The following is a 19,417-nucleotide window of genomic DNA, read 5'->3' as shown; positions in this document are numbered from 1 at the left end:
TCCTCTCATCCACAAATATATATACGCAAAGAGAATAATACGTATTTCATCGTACCGCCGAGCGAATCATTTATTTATCACGGTATCATTATCTGGCGATCGCATAAAACCCATTCGAACTTTGCATTATCGTTAAATAATCCGCGGGTCAATTTGATCAAATATTGAACGGCTTTTAATGCTCATTACAAATTTACCATTTGTTCTGATTAAAGTAGCACGACGTATCTATCAGAATACACGCGAGGTAAATCCTTTAAAAAACAAAATAAACAAGACGGGTAAAATTAGAATAGAACAGTCTTTAAACTGAAACAACGAATATTTCTGTATAACTGAAGAATATTCGTGTAAAATTCGTGAAATATTCTGTAGATATAAATATTTATAGGAATATTCCTTCTGGAATCAGAAAAACCGCTTAATGACTGTCGCGTAATTTTAGATTTGGCAATTATATACGATGTTATTTCTCAACCTTTTATGCAGCAATGTTTTATGATTTGGTAGATAATCAATTGCTTTAGAAATGCAACGGTACAAATAATTGCATCTGTATTCGCAGCATATACATACCGTCTGCACAATTCATACGATCTATATTCATGCGCAGAAACACGTGATTCGCTTTGCTTTTTTTTTTTTCATTTTTTTGTGAGAGTGCCGTTCACATATACACCTAGGGGGAACAAATTATTTTCAGGTATTCACCCGTTTTTCCTCTAAACCACCGCCGCGTGACCAACGCTTTTCATGGAATTCCATTTTCGCTATATTATGCAATCAACCTCGTTATCCTTATTACGTCGTTTTATCCGTTATTACGGCTTCATTTTTGTGCTTAAATTTTAAATGCACTATCCAAGAGTCATTGCCACTTGTGATGTTCTTTACTTTGAGATAAAGGATTCAAAAAACCTTGAAAATTTTTATTAGTTATAAAGTGTAAAGTTCCATTTGAAGAGAAGGCACACAAAAATGAATATAAAAGCAAATTAAAATTTAAACGGAAAAGAAAAACTTAAACGTAAAAACAGGTCTGTAATTCTCATTTCTTCTAATTTAATTTTTGGCAAAAAAATAATGTAAAAGTTAACCTTTAAATTATTTTTCTTATATCTTCTCGTTACTTCTATTATTACTCTTATACTGAATAAAAATTTTACAAAGAAAGGAAATCAATAAGAATATATGAAAATTATTTATACACACACACATATATGTATTATATATACATATATATATATATATAGTATATAAAATTATATATATATATATATATATATTTAGATGAACTTATATATGCTCATATATATTTATGTATGTTTTTCCACAAAAAAAATTTTATTGTGAGAAGAAAAACCAATTGGGAATGCAATAGGATTTAAAATAATTTTCAATAAACGTTTCAAATTAATTATCAAAATTATTCATAAAATAATAATATTATTTATTATTAAATAAAAGGTAAAGTCAAAAGAATTAAGATTTTTATATAACAAAATTACATTAACAATGCAGAGAATATTCCTTATTAAAGATCGAAATAAAGCGTCACATATTAAAATTTAAATAAATGCCATATTCTCATGCACTTTTTAAGACATTAGTATGTCTTAATTAATATATGTAATTTTTCAGGACACGATTTTATTAAACAAAAATTTAACCGCGGGAGATTTCATTTATTGCGTATCATATTAATAGATTAACAAAGTATTTGTTTTTTTATTAATTAATGTTATTTAGTTTGTTTCACAGTTACATAGAAATATCACGACTTTGTTCCAATTCAGAGATTGTCCGATACAGCCAGTGGAAGAAGCTGCATACTAAATTTAAAACATACAATTCATCACAATCCGGGTTTTTTTTAAACAGCCGCTCCGAACGTATCAATATTTACTGTTGGATGTTGCTTTAACAATGCTGTTTACCACAGTTTTCGTATTGTAATTAATTTTTAAATTATTCAGTCTATTTAAAAATATATATAATGACAAAAAAGACAAAGTAATAACTTTATGTGTATATAATATGTAAAACATTTATCTCTACAAAAATAAATTGAATAATATATGTCATATGATGTCATATATATTAATTAAAATATTATTATTGCAATTTAGCTCTATAGAAGATTTTCTATTATATATATTTTGCGATAATATATTTTTGTATTAAAAATTTTAAACTTTTAAACTTTAAAATTAAAAAAAAAAATTCTTGTAATTTTATATTATGTTTAATATTTTCATATCAATTGATTCAATCGAAATGTTCGAAGCCTTATAATCTGTAAAAAAAGAAAAAAGTTGTCAACTTTGTCGACACCTATCGAAACCATCTGCTTCAATGAGTAAGCAGGGCCTATCAAGCATCTGTTGCAACAAGTTATTGGAAGTCTATCGGTAATTGTCAGATGAACGACCGTAATCTCAGATTAATTGAACCTCTTGCTCGTTACTGGAAATCCTGATATAGCTTAACATAGCTCGGCAAAGACTAAAGGCAGCTGGGACGCGGCTTTTTACACAGTAGAAAGACAATGACGATGCAATTAGATTTCTACAAATTCAAAGTACAAAAGGTTCCGATTTCATTTCTGTAAGACGCAATTATAATGAAATTGTACACTTATTTTTAATCATAGCGAATAACTTATATATTTTCACAAATCTGTGAAGTTGCATTGTGTTCGACAGAAAATGGATATTTCATATTATTAGAGGGCAACGTGTACGTTCGTTCGTATCATCGGTCGAGTTTTTCTGAGCCGATCTATACGCCCGCAATGTAGCCGTCGTTTTTAGTTTTTATCCCGAATACATAACCGCCCCGAGTGAAGCGGAATAGTGCAACTGACAAAAATATCAGAATACGATTTATTCATTCTTTTGCACGCGGCTATTATTAAACATGCCGTGCAGTTGTGTTTGCTAGTATGACCGTATGACGTGTTTAGACAGATGTGTTTAGCACGATAATTAAATAAATTTCTAACATTTACTTTTGTAAAATATAAAAACGAACTCGTTAAAAATGAGGTATATAAACCCATGAAAAAGATACATCGCTTTCTTTGTTTTAAAGAACGGCCGATTCAATTGAGATAAATTGCATCGTTATTTTAACATTTACAACGAGCCTTTGTTTTATCTCTGGTATGAATTATTCTCCAAAACACACGGCAAACGGCTCGAGCAGAAGCGAGTGTGTACATACACTCGCACATACTTGGTTTCAGTAACACAATGGCGGCACGCCGTTACATTAATTGTAAGAGTCATCTTATACTACGGAAAGAAGCTTTTGCATATTCTAGCCTTATATCACTCACGCGCTTTATTATAAATGTGCAGGCGGCACAGAGAGCCAAAACAGGAAACCGGAAAAGCCAAGCGAGCGCGCTTGGCTCTCGTAGGGAGAATAAAAGCGCAGTATAAATTGGGGTAAAGCCGTTGGCTCCTTTGTGCCCTCTGTGAATGCGATTCAATAAAGTGTTTAGAGCGAAAGCAGCACAAAAGAAGTCTAGCGATAAATGACAATTTGCTGAAGTTGGCAATTACGGTGAAGTACGCTGCTGCTGAAAGGTGGGCTTAATGGAAAGTTGTTAGGAAGTAGGCAACAATAGAAGATAGACTGATAGAGAGATGCTCTCCCCCCCCCCTCTCCCCTCCCCACCGTGAGACCACCTCTGATTTTTTCCAGGGTAATTTGCACAGCCGAGTACTCGCTAGAGTAACTTGTACAACCTTACACTGAACAAATTCCTTGTAAATCCTAGTTATTATTAATTTTTGTTATGCTATTCAAGCCCTGTTCCAGCCAGCTGATTTATTGTTTTTACGTACAAGTTGCGTATATTTGATAAGCTAGTTTTGTAAAGCTAAGCTTGATTTCTCGTTGTTACTAAAATACCAGCTCTTCAGGCACTAATACGAACAGCACTGTTGTTAATTTGAACGGCATGAAACTCTTTTATTCAATCTTTAATTATATCTACAAAATGTTAATAATAATTTTTGTAATTATTTTGTTACGTTTAATATGTTTTAGTACAACACTTGATACAAATTTAATTAAAATTTAATGAAGAATATCCGGTGAAAAATTAGAAAACCTAAAATTATCAGCATGCTTCCGCATTCACTAATGTACGTGTATTTTAATGATGTATCACGTACATATTGCACTCAGTATTTTATACACAGAAAAATATACTACAATATAATAACATTACTTTTATTTTCCAATCTAGAGTCAAAAAGCTTATTTTCAGGAATTTTTGAAAAGAAAATTGCTGCCCTCATCATTTTACATTTTTTACTTGCACATATTTATGTAAATATCTACAAATTTTGGTATGGCTAAATGTTTATTTGTTATCTTACGTAAATTAAAAACAAACATATTTTTTAAGTCGGCATGATTATTTAAAAACTGAAACTATTGATTTCAATTTTTACATATATGCAAAAATAGGGCCAGCATTCAATAAACAAATAAATTCATATACATATTAATACATATGTGAGTATAGTGAATTATAGTGCGCACATAAAAAAAATAACCAATTACTAAATAATTATATACTAATTATTAAAAAATATTATGTGTGATTTTTAAAAAATAAGGGAAAATAATTTTGATTAAAAAAGTAAAAATATACAAAATACACCAATAAATAATCGGTAAGCTTTAACTGATGACTAATGTGTACCCTACGATTGGCGGGCAAATTTTTATTTTAAAAGAAATACAATATATTTTAAAAAACAAAAAAGTATTTTAATTTAAAAATAGTTTTATAACAATAATAAATCTTTTAAATATATTTGAAATTTTTATCATTTTAAAAATAAGAATTTAAAAAATTAGCGTTTATTTAAATACGTGAATATCAAAATACAGTCCTTAATCTGTTGACACTTGAACATAAATGATCATTTACTTAATCGCTTTCGCGTTCAGCTCGTTAATTAACAATCGATGCAAATTTCTTTACTATAATAACATTAATTTGAATATAATGACATTTTTAAGTAAAAAAATGATATTTTTATCAAATTTGTATAAAAATTAGATCTAAAAAATATCAATTAATTTCCCATTTATTCGATATTTATTTATTTTGAAGTCTTATTTTAATATACTTTTTTTTAAACAGGCACTCGTGACTTCAGTAAATGGTGCATCCTATATGTGCAGCAGTTCTTTTTTTAAATTCCCCAAAATAGGTCACTTTTTTCGCGATTAAAACTAGAATATCCCTTTAATGACCATTTCGAGAGAAAATAGTTTTCGCATTGTTTCCCGTGTTTGCAGAATATTTTGACGCCAAACTTGAAGTAACCGTGAAAGTTCTTGCTTGGTCATAGCAAATCTAATGAACTGATGTCGCCAGTTTGTGACACGTCATTGAAATTTCATTATCCGTAAACTGACAATAATATCGAATAAGTGTCGATAGAATATCTCACGGTGAATGACAGTGTATCCGTTTGCGGAGAGGTTTCCTTCCGTGCTCGTTACATAACACGTTCCTTTTTTTTCTATCGTCTCGTCGCAGGCAGAAATGGAACGAGACGGTGGAACGGATGCGTCTAATGAGCCTCTCGTTGTTATCAGACGAGTGTGGATGAGTATACCTGCTCGGTCTCACGTTGTCGTCGAGTAGCTACATTCTTAAGTGCGCACTCCTGTTGTCAAGCCGACAATCGTATATCACGTTCTTTTCCTCACTGAGAAAGAGAGACATATTACATCACTTTCGCCTAATTGCATCTGAAGATTGATTTGCATACCTTCTTGGAATTATTCGATTTAAATAAGTCAAGTTAAAAATTCGTACAGTATACTCAACTCTCTTGCTTTTTTCCACATCGTCTCCAGCAAAACCTCAAAGTAAAACAATGTCTTCAATTATCGCGATACTCATGATATTTCCTTCCGTTGATCAAATACGCAGACTGATCCGTCTCGCGCATGTATGTGAGTCATTGTTATAAATTCCCTTTATGTGTGCTTCGTATTGAATTTACGTTTCGAACTGCGCGCACAGTGTGCGCTACGTATGTGACAGCTTTCTGTCTATATCGCTTGAAGTTTCGCTCGCTTCTGCTTGAATAGGCAACGATCGAGCGGATCCGTGAAAGGCAAATACACAAAATATAGGTTACATATCGCCCCGTTGCGCTTTTATGCTCTTCGGAACATGAGGTCGCAAATATCGAGCCCTTTTTTAAGACACGGGCATCTGCCCATACGGGAGGTGAATTGTTATCGACGTCCCTTCCAGTTTGTGTTCTCGTCGAGCAGCTCCTCGTCGAATCTTTTTTTCAGGATGATTGCTCGTACGTTTGGCAAGTTTCCGCCGCGGAACGTTGCGAGTGGGTGAGAAACGCCGAAGACTGCTATTCAGATTCGGTGATTCAATACACGGTACTGTTATTTTGCTACTTCGGATCTGAAGATATGGTATTGTTTGCTGGCGGCTTGGTCCTCGTACTCTTCTGGTTACTCTTTTTATTCTTGATTTTAGCTACTACAGCGGATAATTTGTAAGTTGATTTAGTAATAATTAGTAATCGTTATCCAATATTTGTAGATAGAATTGTAAAAAGTATAATCGGCGAAATTGTGCAAAATCAATTTTTTTTTATTATTTGTCACGATGCATTTTGGTAAGAAAATAAATAAACAAAGTAAATATAAAATTATATATATATATATATATATATATATATATATATATATATATAAGACCGTATACAAACTATATACATTAAAATCTAAATGAAGTCAACAAACGGTTATACCGGATTATAATGCTTAATAATATATTTCGTAATTTTACGTATATTTTAATTCTTCAAATTGCTCGTTACTTTCGATCTTAAAACGCAGCCCTTAAGTTGAATGGTAATATTAAATTATTAATAAATTTAATAATATAGAAGCTAGCAAACATTTATGCAAATTTATGCAAACAGTTCTACCAAAAACATCCAAAGAATCGTGACACAGCGACCTTAAACAATTTCAAACTGCGAGTTCCAGAAATGCTACAAGCAATGTAGTAGATCTGCTTGCATACAGACACATGAAAAACTATTTCAAAGATCACATTATAAAAACTGAAATATTTGAATGAAGCTTTTTTTAAAACCGGTCTTATTTTATTTTGTTGTTCGAATGTTATTTTCGTGACAAGCAACACAAATACGTTCTAACACTTTAGAACTGTCATTCCAAACTGAAAGAACGCAAAACCATGCCAGTTGGAGTTAGAGTTGGCGAAGAAGCAAAATATCAAAAATGATTTGTGATATAATAGGTTGCAGAATTGCCAATACAAAAGGAAAAAAGTCCCATCATTTAATTGTACGATCATGTTTATACAATTATAATTTTTACACCTAAATAATAGTCATCAATAACCATCATAATCAACTCTAAATGCAAATTATGAAAACAATATAGGCGCAAGTAACAATAAAAGCTGCGTTTTTTTGGTAGCGAAATTGAGAACTTTGACCAAGTTTAATTGATGAAACCATGTTACCGTCTACAAAATATAGATGACTTTGTAACTACAACGAATTTTGACTTCTGGCAACAAACCAAGCCAATAACCAAAAGATTCATGTTTGCCCGTATTTCAACAGTTTTACATTCTATGAAGCGGTTTCTTTCAAAATGATAAACGAAAGTCTCTTTGTTCTTTATACAAACATCAAGGAAAAATGGCAGACTGCCATGTTTGTAGGAGTGCATCTAATAACAAAGTTTCAAAAACCGGAGTTCTCTGGTTCCAATTTTAAGTATTTAAGTATGCAATAAAAAATTTAGGTATTGCCCTACGAAAATTTAATCCTTCAATATAGCTTTTAAAAATCGTTAAATCATACAAAACTGTTAAAAATTCAAACATAATAATATGTTGTGTGAGTAAAATCAATCTGTATTGTGTAATATAAAATGCTAGTTATGAATTGATAATTGAGATTTATTAAATTGTAAAGCACATATATTCGAAACGTCGTTCTTGCTTTTATATACGTTAACAATTATCTTCTAAATCTTTGATTTCTTTAAAGATTGCTAAGCCTTTCGTGGAGTTCATTTTGCTGCGTTAAATGGTAGAAATATGTGACAGTGCTTATATTACCAAGTTTGTCGGAGTTCAGCTTTGATGTGTAACCAGTATAATAGTTAAAATTCAGTTAAGAGGGTAAATTTACTTTCCTGTAAATAACATACGCTCTGCGTGTAGTGAAATGGCGAATACTAAATGTATACGAGGTTAATTGAATAATGTGCATCTCAAACGAGCGTTATCCAAAAGTGACTTTCTTTCCAAGCTAACTCCTTCGCGCATCTTACGCTTCATTAATACGACGATTATACATACAATTATCATTACAATAAGTGGAAAATGGCTGTTTAAATATGTACATTTTGATGTTATAATCGAAATCTAATTTAGTAATTAGTTAAATGGCAAGAGAGTTATAAAATTTATATATATATATATAATAATAATACACATAATTTTGTATATAATATATATTATTTATATGTACATATAAAAAAATAAATTTAATAAAAAAATAATAAAGAATAAAAAGGCAGAGAAAAAAATTCTTGATCTTTCTTTGCAATTTATTACAAAATAAAAATAAAATAATGAAAATTATTATGCACGTATATGCAGCACAAAATTAAACAAATCGATAAAAAGACTATATTGTAAAAAATTTTATAAAAGAAACATGTTATAATTAAAGAAAGAAAAAAAGTCCATTTTAATAGATCCGTATTCGGAACGTGCTTATATCGTAAAATGTTAACGTGACTTTTTGTTATTTTATTCTTGTTTTATGTCTAATGAAGAATAAAGATAGAATAACAGCGTTAACATTTTTAGAAGCGCATTCTGAATGCGGACCATAATATTTAAATCGGAAATCTAATTTGAGTTTTCAAGATTACTCTTGGTCTTGTTGATTAATCAATAAATTCTTAATTAACATAAATAGCAAAATACTTTAAACATAAATAGTTGCGATAAATGATTCATTACGATGTTTTTATTCCAGTTTTTGTCCAGCATTGGCGGTAATAGCCAGTGTAATGCATCTATCGGATAGCATAGCGGGAGTGACGATATTGGCATTTGGAAACGGCGCGCCTGACATCTTCACGTCCCTCGTGTCGAGAGACGACGAAGAGATAATAATGTTCACCGAATTAATCGGGGCAGGTGTCTTCGTGACCTCGATGATTGCCGGCTCCGTCGCGATAACTAAACCCTTTAAAGTTTCGCTCAGATCCCTCATGAGGGACGCCTGTTTTTATATCGTTTCCGTGTGCTGGATAAACTACGTGGTGTGGGATGAGATGGTTTACCTCTGGGAGGCCGTAAGTACGTCTACTATCTTTATTTGAATCCGATAAACTAATATTGGTCGACTCTTCCGTCCATCGCCATATGCTACGATTCTATATTTACCATTTAGATAGAGGAAAATCGTCAATACTAACGTCAATACTAGGCCTCCTAAAGTGGCACTTCCTTATTTCTTGAAAACTAAATTGTACCATTAATATTGATAAAAACATAATCTGCTTAAATAACTAAAGAAATAAAAACCCATAGATCACAGATTCACATAACTTTTTCTTTTTTCTATATAAAGTCTGGTAGAAACAAATTCATCAAAAACAAGAAAAAAATTTGTATGAAATTTTATTTATAGTATAAATTTAATTCTTTAAACAATAGTAAAAAAAATCTAATATTATTGATAATAAATTATTTTATATATTTGTAGCTATTTAATACTATTTTATGTATATTTTTTTCGTTCGTATTCTTCTCATAATGCGATATAAAACAAAACTGTCGTGGAGCATAAACCGGTGAATTTCTTTGTTACTGAAAACAGATATGATCTGTTCCTTTCATAATATAATTTTATTTTACATATGTAAATTGTTTACTTTGTTTCTTAATTCTTAATTGCTTCTATATTTAGAATGTTCTAATCTTTTTATTTTATAACTAAACTTTGTTGTTTGATACATAGAACTTTCTCATTTTATATAGAAATATTTAATTATATTTACTCTCTAAATTGATATCAATGCATTATTCACTGAAAAGTAATGATTAATGAGTGATTTCAGTGCTTATAATTTATATCAATCAGTAATGCATGTACGAACTTTCTGCTCTGCAAATTAATAAGACTTTAATTCAGATTTAGAAAGTAATTCATCAATTTATTTCACAGTTAACTCGTCCATTACAGGACCATGTCTGAATGCCAGTTTTTAGACTCCATTTATCAAATGTTCACTTTTTGTTATGTTGCGAAAATTTAATTAAAATATAAAACAGTATTATAAAAACAGCTACACCATCTAATAACAAACGTTCTCTAGTTTACATTTATGTTTTCAAAGTTTCATTTTAGCTTTTGTTTAAAAAATATTATTTAAAGACAAAGTAGTATGCCAATATTAATGACATTTCTTTACAATATATGCATAATTTTTTAATTTTTATCTTATTAATAATTCTTTGCTTAGATTAGCTTAAATACAGTTTGTGGAAGTTTTTATTACCAATATCTATCTATTCAGTTGATATACGACAAACGGGATCATATGTTTATTCTATTGTATTTGGGTATTCATGTATAAATTATTAGCATTAGCATTCGAATAATAATTAATTAATCATGTTTCTCCTACCTTCTCTTATGTGAGATAACATTTCATGATAATATGAACAAAAAAAATCAATCTTTTTCTTGCGTCACCTTTTTTGCGTAATTTTTCCGCGATAATTGTGCTTGTTACAATCTTTCACAATTTCAAGTCAATAGAAAAATCGATGACAAAGACGAAAAAAGAAACATTAATAATTTATTAATCTATTTTTATCGTATTTACAAATGTGCGTGTGTGTGTTTGTGTGCGTATGATACAATCAATTAGTAAAATGCCGCTTTAAAAAGCTTGTGCCAGTATTTCTTCTTCTAATACTTCATATTATACATATTTTTCTATACTTACACATATACATATATGCATGTGGTATAATGTTATATTATTTGAATTAAACATTTAAACGCGAATGAATACCAAGCAAAGTGATTAAGCCGCGCGATATTGATTATATTATTAATTATAATAAGCACCGGAATAATTATAGAATGTATTTGGCAAAATTTATTTGCAAAATTGATATTTCGCACGGAATTGGTTACGCCAGCGTGAGCGAGAAAGTTTATCTGCGGGAAGCCATAAGTGGTTTCATTCTGGAATAACGATAATTCTTCGGCGAATTTAATTAAGCTACGCCGCAGTCTCTCTCTCCACCACCTGCCTGGGCTTGCAATCTGACTGTCGATGAATTTTTGCGGGATTCCACGGCAAGGAATTCGTTTCACCGGGAAAACAGGGATTATTGTTGCAGTGGATAAAGTCCACGGAAATAATCTTGCGCTCGAACAAAGCAGCATAGACGGAGGGCTCTTATTAAGCCACGCATAAAGCCGTCAAATATCATGATTCATCTTTTTCATAACGAACGACACAATAGTAAATAGACACATACAGAAATTCAATTTTTATTCATCTATTTATTAATTCTATCAAATTACTCTTTTTCTCATATTTATGCGCATATGCAAAATTATCATTAAGAGGTATAAAAAATATTTCATTAATATAAATCTATGCGTTTACAGTTGCACATATTTAATAAACTCGAATAATTATGAACAATTATGTGCGGTATTACATGTTGCAATTCTAATCGTTTTCTTTTTCTTTTCTTTATGTCTAATGCTTCTTCCTAGATAATTTAACGATCTCAAAGAAGCAATAGCGTTTACTTTGAGAAACGTTGATCTAAACTCTACACTGAGAGAAAAAAATACTAGATTCAAATAAATATTTCTTTGAATAGTACTAATAACATATTTTATAGAAAATCAATACTTTTTATTTAAAACAAATAATAGTTTTCTATAATTTAGAAAATATTACTTGTTTGAAATAAATATTATTGATTTTCTATAAAATATGTTATTAGCACTATTCAAAGAAATATTTATTTGAATCTAGCATTTTTTTCTCTCAATGTACTTGATAATTCACTCAAATAATGCCTATTTTATTTTACACGAGCGCGTACGCACATATACACGTGCAAAAAAATTTGCGTTAAACTTAATATGCGTATCTGTTTATTATTGTTGTATTAAGAATTCTTAAAATGGAATTTCCGCCTCAAGGAATTATTTTTTCATATATTATAATGGAAGGAGCAATTAAGATTTTTTTTCCTTAATTAAGGGGAAAAGGCGCGTATTATCAAGTTTTTTTGTTTAATATTATATAAATGTGTAGGACTATATATTATTCCAGCGTAATGCGTATAAAGAAATAATCCTGCGAGCCAAGCCGCATTCGTGCTTTTTAATGCTGATACATTTTAATTGCAGGCTTTATTCTGGTCTACGTACTATTCATTGTGGCGGTCGTGATAATGCAGATGTACGACACCAGGGAGCAGACTCTGAAAAGTACGTTTTCATAGATTCTTCGATTCACGCGACAATCTTCAGTACTTAAGTATTCCAAGCAGTAAAATTTCGAAAGGTCGTAACTTTCGAAAAGTACATAAGTTCATATTAAAAATGTTTTTCCTCGAGTGTAAATAAAATCGTACTCGTCCCTACGGGAGTGAGTCTAATTCACGAGGAAAGATATATCTCCTGAGATACCCTCTATGCCCGAAATTTTATGATTAATGCGCATTCGAGAACTATTTCTATTCTAAAACGAGAAATATCTCTCTTCATAACCCATGAATTCGCTGCAATGTGGAAAAGATGACTCCCACCTTCCTTATCGCCTACAGAAAATTTTCACCATACTAAGTATCGATCCCTTTTCCCGAGAACATTCTTATGTACTTTCAGCCAGGATCCCAAGTGTGCCCGATCCAGACGTCCTGCATACTTACTTGGCGAACAGAGACACAGGCGCCATTCCCAAGATTCCCGGTCCTAGAAGCCGACCTTTTGGCTTAGCTGCCAAGCTAGGTACCAAGCGTCGTTTTTACGACTCATCGCACATATCCTCGTCCCTTTAGTTCTTTTGAATTTTTCAATAGATCGAATTTTTTTTCCGGAACGATGCGTATCTTCGCTATGCGAAACGTAACGTACTTGTAAATAAGAACATCGCGATTTCCGCTGGCAAATCATGCAAGATACTTTTACTCATTTAAAAGTAAAACTTGAATTGTAAAATGTAATTTGTTGCCGTGCAGTTATTTAATAATCGTTCTCATAAATATTTATACGCTCACAATTTTGCATTCAAACACGTGTGATATTTTGGATATGCGACGGTAGAATAGAAATATCTAATATTTATTTTACGTTTTATATTTAAAATCAGAATTAGTAAATGTAAAATGAATTTAGTTTACTCCGAAATTTTCGTATATGACTTAATTCCAATATTTCTATGTATTTATAAATGCACATTCGTATGAGGCAGATATCGCAGTCGCCATGGAACTGGAGAGAGCCAGGATGCGGGGCGAGCCCGTTCAGGAAATTACTGACTATGTTTCGGACCGGCCGAAAGGGCTTTTCAAAGAATTTTTTTACGATATCAATCCGATCAGCAAAGAAGATTGGAAGAGATCGAGTAAATTTGTAAAAACCATTTTAATTATACGTTCACCTGTGATGTTATTACTACAGCTGTTCATACCGGTTGTAAACCCTACTGTCGAGAAAAGAGGCTGGTCAAAGCTATTAAATTGTTTCCAATTATGCGCGACACCCACGATAGCACTATTTCTATTAAATGGTTAGTTTTATTTATATACTCGTAACAATGTACACTGGTCCTTCGATTTACATGGTATATTTCTCTCATGTGGTTTTTTTTTACGCGGTTGAGAATCGCGTAAATAGAGTCTGCCGATACAAAATAAACATAAGAGAAAAACCCATGTATGCTGTAAAAATATTTATTTCACATATTCGTATAAGAATGAGTAATAATGAAAGTTAAAAAAAAACAAATTTAAATGTTATTTTCGTTGTCAGCACTGTATATTAAATCATACAGTATATCAAATAAGAACTTTATAATCAACAAAACTCATACATATTGAATAATTTTAATGAATACTGCAGAAAGATATATTTTCTGGCTACATAAACAAGATTGTGTACAAAAAGTATCGCATGGCGTACATTAATAACAAATTATTTGAGATAGGTTTATTTGCTATTAAATTTGATGTTAAAACTTTTTAACTCGAGAATTATATATTTCTTGAATTACTTTTTAAATAAAAATATAGTAATATAGTAATATTAAAATAAAGATATCAAATTTTAATGTTTTCATATATTACAAATATTAAAAACTACTTATTAATTTTTAATCTTTCCTTTCTCATAAATATGATATTGGAGTATTCTCCGTAACGTCTTTCTACTAATACGAAACTGTGATTAATGTGGAATCCAGACAAGCAGTCGATAGTGCATATCGACGCGTGACGGTATAATGGTCGGCACCACTCGACTTCAATTTTATTTTAACTGTTTTATTGCAGTTTGGCAAACGACTTTTGGCAATTTGCCGGTGATGTCGATATTCCTCGTTGTCGGCACCGTAATTGGTGTAATTGTATTTCTAACGACGCACGTGGATCGTGTCCCAAAGTTCCATAATGTGAGTACTTTTACTCTTCGCGCAAATTTGGAGTTTTTTAACTTATTGCAACACTCAAGGAAATACGTTCAAAAAATTGTATATGACGGTTTATATCATTAGTTAAATTATGTAGTATTAACAATATTTCAGGTCTTTGCATTTTTGGGATTTTTGGGTGCTATGTTGACGGTTTATCTGGTGGCCGGAGAGGTCATGGCGGTACTCCAGTGCATAGGATACGCATGTAGTATATCTGACGCTATGTTGGGTATCACTTTCCTTGCGTGGGGAAACAGTATTGGAGGTGAGTTGTAAAATTTTTTTTAAAGTAGTTAAAAGAACAATATATACAGTAATCAAATATATACAGTAATCAAAAGTACAGATGGTCAGAGTTTCTTCAATTGATTTTTCAAATAGGACAAAGAAAATTATAACAATAAACTATTATAATCTATTAATCGCAAAAATGTTAGATTTTTTAATAATTATATTTCTTTAAAAAAATATTCCTGCTTTTGGACTTAAAAACCGATATTAGTTTATATAAAATTATTCTTTTAACATTTTTTAAATAAGTTAACCACTGTAAAAGAGAAAAAGAAAGAGAAAGAGAGAGAGAGTTGTAGATAAAAGAGACTTAAAATTCTTATTTACATATAAACCAAGATATAAACTGTTTGCAAAATTTAAACGCGTTTTTTAAATTAAAATGTTTTAAAATGTTTTAAAAACTGTTGCCATGATTACTTAGCTTGTTTTAATGCAATTAACTTAAAATTTTAAGAGATAAATATTTACAGTATGGTTTTCTCTTGTTCAACTTACATTCAAATAGAAATTCCGACTTTTAATTTTTCCAGTAAAAAAAAGGTAAAAAAAGCTAATTTTTTGAAGCTTTGCCGTTTTTACACAAATCAATTTTTTTTGCTTAATTATAGATCGAACGAGAATTATATTTATATAGAATAAACATTTTTTTAATTTACCTTTTCCAGATAATTTATGGCAACAATAGGCCAATATTTTGTTCATACGTCCATACAAAAAAAGTGTAATTGCTAAAATTAATTTTTAACCGTTTGGAAAAACAATTGTAAAGAACATTTAAATATCAAGGAATAAGTATACCAAGTTTCAAGAATTTACAGCGTTTATATAAAAAAAATATTTAAAATGATACTAAATGTATAGAAATGATATTGAAAACAAGAATATCAAAGCTTCAAACTAATGTTTCATTAAAGCAATAATCTTACGTTTACGTTAAAATATTTACGTAGGCAAATTCACTGTCTAGATCTCATATCGAACGTCGCTATCGCTAGACGGGGATTTCCCCGCATGGGATATGCAGCTTGCTTCGGCGGACCAATGTTTAACACTCTACTGGGACTTGGGCTGACTTATGGTATCGCCGCCGCCACTGATCCTGAACAACAGACGAAGATCAGGATCAGCGATATGGCACCCGGTTGCCTAGCTTTTCTCCTATGCTCACTAGTAGCCACTATAATTTACTTGAACATCACGGGGGCTACTGCACGTCGCTCTTACGGTGGTCTTTTATATTCAATCTACTTTGCTTTCATTCTTATACAATTTTTAAGTGAGTTGCACGTTATACATCCGCTCGGCACTGATCACAGACCCGACATATAAGGCTAGTACCACCTCCAATATTTAATGTATTTTTGTTAATATATCATTATATGTATATATAAATACAAAATAATAGTATAAGGTCCATTGTAATTACGTGAGAATTATTCCGTATTTTCTCTTATTTTCATAACGCTAGTGCTACAGGATAAGGCGAAAGAGTAAGGAGTAAAAAATATGAAAGAGCGTTTCTCTCTCATGAATTATGTTAAATGAGTCAAGATTATACGGATACAGGCAGAGATGCATTTTTAACATGGGGCGGAAGGCGAGCTTCGTAGGAAAACGTTCGGGCACCGGATATATACGCGGAGGAAAAGGCGGGCAAGCGAGCGACGTCAGGTCGTTTTTAGACATTTCCCCGGAGAGAACGAGGTGTCCCGTTTCCGACCGAAACCGGTTAGTATGGCCACCATAACGCCGAAACGGAAACCACAAGTCATGAGGCGGTTAGGAGTCTTGGTACGCGTCAGTTTTAAATTTTACATCGCGCGGTACATCATGGTAACCTCCGAGTGCTATACAGACCTTCGTAATTGAATCCGTTATTAGGTGAGGGACACAGTTTCTTATGTGCAAACATTTCTTGTACAACGTTTCTTATTTTCCTTCGAACGCAGTGAAAGAAGTGGACGTTAAATTATTTTTATCTTTTTGTACCCGCTTTCTTCTTCTTCCATACGTGTACACTCTTTTAATTGATCATGAAGGATGTCCCACTTCTACCGCCGTTGTCTTGAAATAACTTCGCTTTGACAAATTTATAATCGATTACTCTTCAACAGAAATGTCGAGTCATTTTTAGATTTTTTTTTAATGACAATTAACAATTTAATCTGAAAAGCTTCAGATCTAACTAAAAGCTTCTCGGAAGTGCAAATATAAATGATGAAGAAAGCTATATTTTCTGGCTCATTTTATATGTAACTTATTTTAACGCGACATTTATATTACATTTGTTAAATAAACTTTAAACTTTAAAATTCTAAAATTCTATAATGGTATAATTTAAATTTAATAACAAAATTAGTTTAACCTTCTGCAAAGATTAGATTTCTATTTCGTGAAGTATGTTTATCACGCCAAATGTCCTTTGTAGGAAATGGAAGAAAGTCAACGGTAACAGATGTAACATTGACGTTATTCGACCTCTTTCACACCTTTTCTACTTTCTGTCTCCTTTGCTACAGATATTGCCGGAGGATTGCTCCTGCTAGTCTCTTTCAACGTGTGTACCAAGATAGGTCTCCATTGTCTTCACGCGAAAGTTTAATTCCGAACCGTCTCTACCTTCCGTTCCCCTTTTGCCCTATCAAAGTGCCGATAGAACGATGAACAAAGATGGGAGATAGACCAAAGTTTTGCCATTGCAAAATTTGGATCTCCTTTGTGTTAGTATTTGCGTACGTAGAGAGAAGCTATTTTGAGAAGAAGCTTTAGCGAAGACTATTCACGAAATGGCTTTCTTTATGTATATTGGAAGAGTACGGCGAGATTTATCTGAGGATGAGCCGTTTAAGTCGATCGTCCGGATTCAATGTGTTTGAGTAATACATCGCCTGTTATCGCTTTTGCTTCTGAACTTTAAATTTTGATGTTACAGCATATTCAACATGTGACAAAATGTGCGCATCCGATAAGGTCATTCATTATTCTCAATTAATTTGTCACGCAGAACGTGTAGGCGCGACACCTGTTGTTCCTGATGTACATAAATAGTATTTAATTGTGTTCAATTAATGTTTGTCAATATAAAATATACACCCGATTTAACATCCGCCGAAAGTGCATGTTATCGAACGTTGTAGAGAGCCAGCAAAAATTACATATGAAGGATTTTAGTTAAATATTTATCTTGATCAAACTAATCATTTTATTAAAATAAAAAGCGTATCAATTACACTAGCGTTGTGAAAACAGAACGTTCCATTAAAAAGAAAAATATTTTATAAAGTATGAAGCAAATACTGCAAGTATCAGATTATAAACGTGATGACATGACATCATATTTGCTTGCTTTTTGGCCTTCTATTCTGAATCGTTTTTCAGTATTAAAAAAACCAACGGACGTCAAATTAATGAAGACGATTATCTATCGAAGACGTACAATTTCTTATACGTTTTGCACGTTATTACTCCTTATCGCATCTTATTCAATTATTTAATTTTTAAATGCGCTTTATGTCAATCATTGGCGATATCTCAGCATTATACCAAAAATAAATCTTCGTAGTAAGTACTCTAGTTTTTAATGAAACGAAAATTTGCTGACGAATATTGAATAAGTTCGTGAAAGTAGAGAAAACTTTATCGGGCCATATATTAGGGTCGACCCCTCGTCTAGACGAAAGACTGGATCGGTGCCCAGCATCCGTAGATAAGATTCCTGTCTAGCCTCTTCCGTGCCAACGCGAGCTAACGACCCTCTCATCCGGATCGCTCGTTCAAGGGTAGCAAACGCAGAAAATATTCAACATTACCAAATCGGGCAACGCAAGAGAGGAACATTATCGTCGTTTTTTTTTTTTGCAACGCTGTAGATCCGTTGCCATTCATAGTGTTTTAAAAACATTAATAAATTTTGCTTCAATCGAAGGAAGATAGAGAAAGAGAAGATTTCTTAATTAATTTAGTAGATGCGTATGTACAGATATAGATTGCAGAGAATTAAATCACCGAATTTAAGTTTGCATTAATGAGGTAAAATTTGTAGAGCTCTTTCTTCAGCTACCATTCGATTCAAGAATAACAATCGTGTATACATGTACTAAAACATGATGTGATAAAATGAAATGATGAATCATAGTGAAACAGTACCAGTGACAGTTAGCACTCTAATGTAGTTTAATATTAAATGTTTGCTCGGAGTAAACATTTCGCCAACGTATCAATTATCTATTTTCGTGTTACATTTATGGTATTATATTACTCTGCGGCCGCACAGGTATCGTGTGTAATCATAATCATAATCGGATGAATACAAAAT

At 31.6% G+C, this 19,417-nt stretch overlaps 1 protein-coding gene across 1 annotated transcript; it reads left to right on the top strand.

The window, feature by feature from the left end:
- The first annotated feature begins 5,915 nt into the window (after positions 1–5,915).
- On the top strand, positions 5,916–18,360 carry LOC105836195 (mitochondrial sodium/calcium exchanger protein-like). The gene is made up of 10 exons (XM_036291577.1): positions 5,916–5,990; positions 6,178–6,563; positions 9,105–9,430; positions 12,525–12,605; positions 13,005–13,127; positions 13,591–13,908; positions 14,241–14,296; positions 14,596–14,787; positions 14,920–15,073; positions 16,070–18,360. The coding sequence occupies exons 1-10, from the start codon at positions 5,916–5,918 to the stop codon at positions 16,429–16,431; spliced, it is 2,073 nt and encodes a 690-aa protein (XP_036147470.1). The 3' UTR covers positions 16,432–18,360.
- Positions 18,361–19,417: the final 1,057 nt, after the last annotated feature.

The sequence above is a fragment of the Monomorium pharaonis genome, chromosome 8 (genome assembly GCF_013373865.1).
Source record: "Monomorium pharaonis isolate MP-MQ-018 chromosome 8, ASM1337386v2, whole genome shotgun sequence".
Lineage (NCBI taxonomy): Eukaryota > Metazoa > Arthropoda > Insecta > Hymenoptera > Formicidae > Monomorium > Monomorium pharaonis.
This window is presented reverse-complemented; position numbering and strand designations above follow the sequence as displayed.

Coding starts and splice junctions, on each gene's coding strand:
- LOC105836195 (XM_036291577.1), top strand. CDS start 5,916: ATGTCTTCAATTATCGCGATACTCATGATATTTCCTTCCGTTGATCAA. Junction 5,991..6,177: donor GACTGATCCGTCTCGCGCAT/GTATGTGAGTCA, acceptor CACAAAATATAG/GTTACATATCGCCCCGTTGC. Junction 14,297..14,595: donor TACAAAAAGTATCGCATGGC/GTACATTAATAA, acceptor AGCAGTCGATAG/TGCATATCGACGCGTGACGG.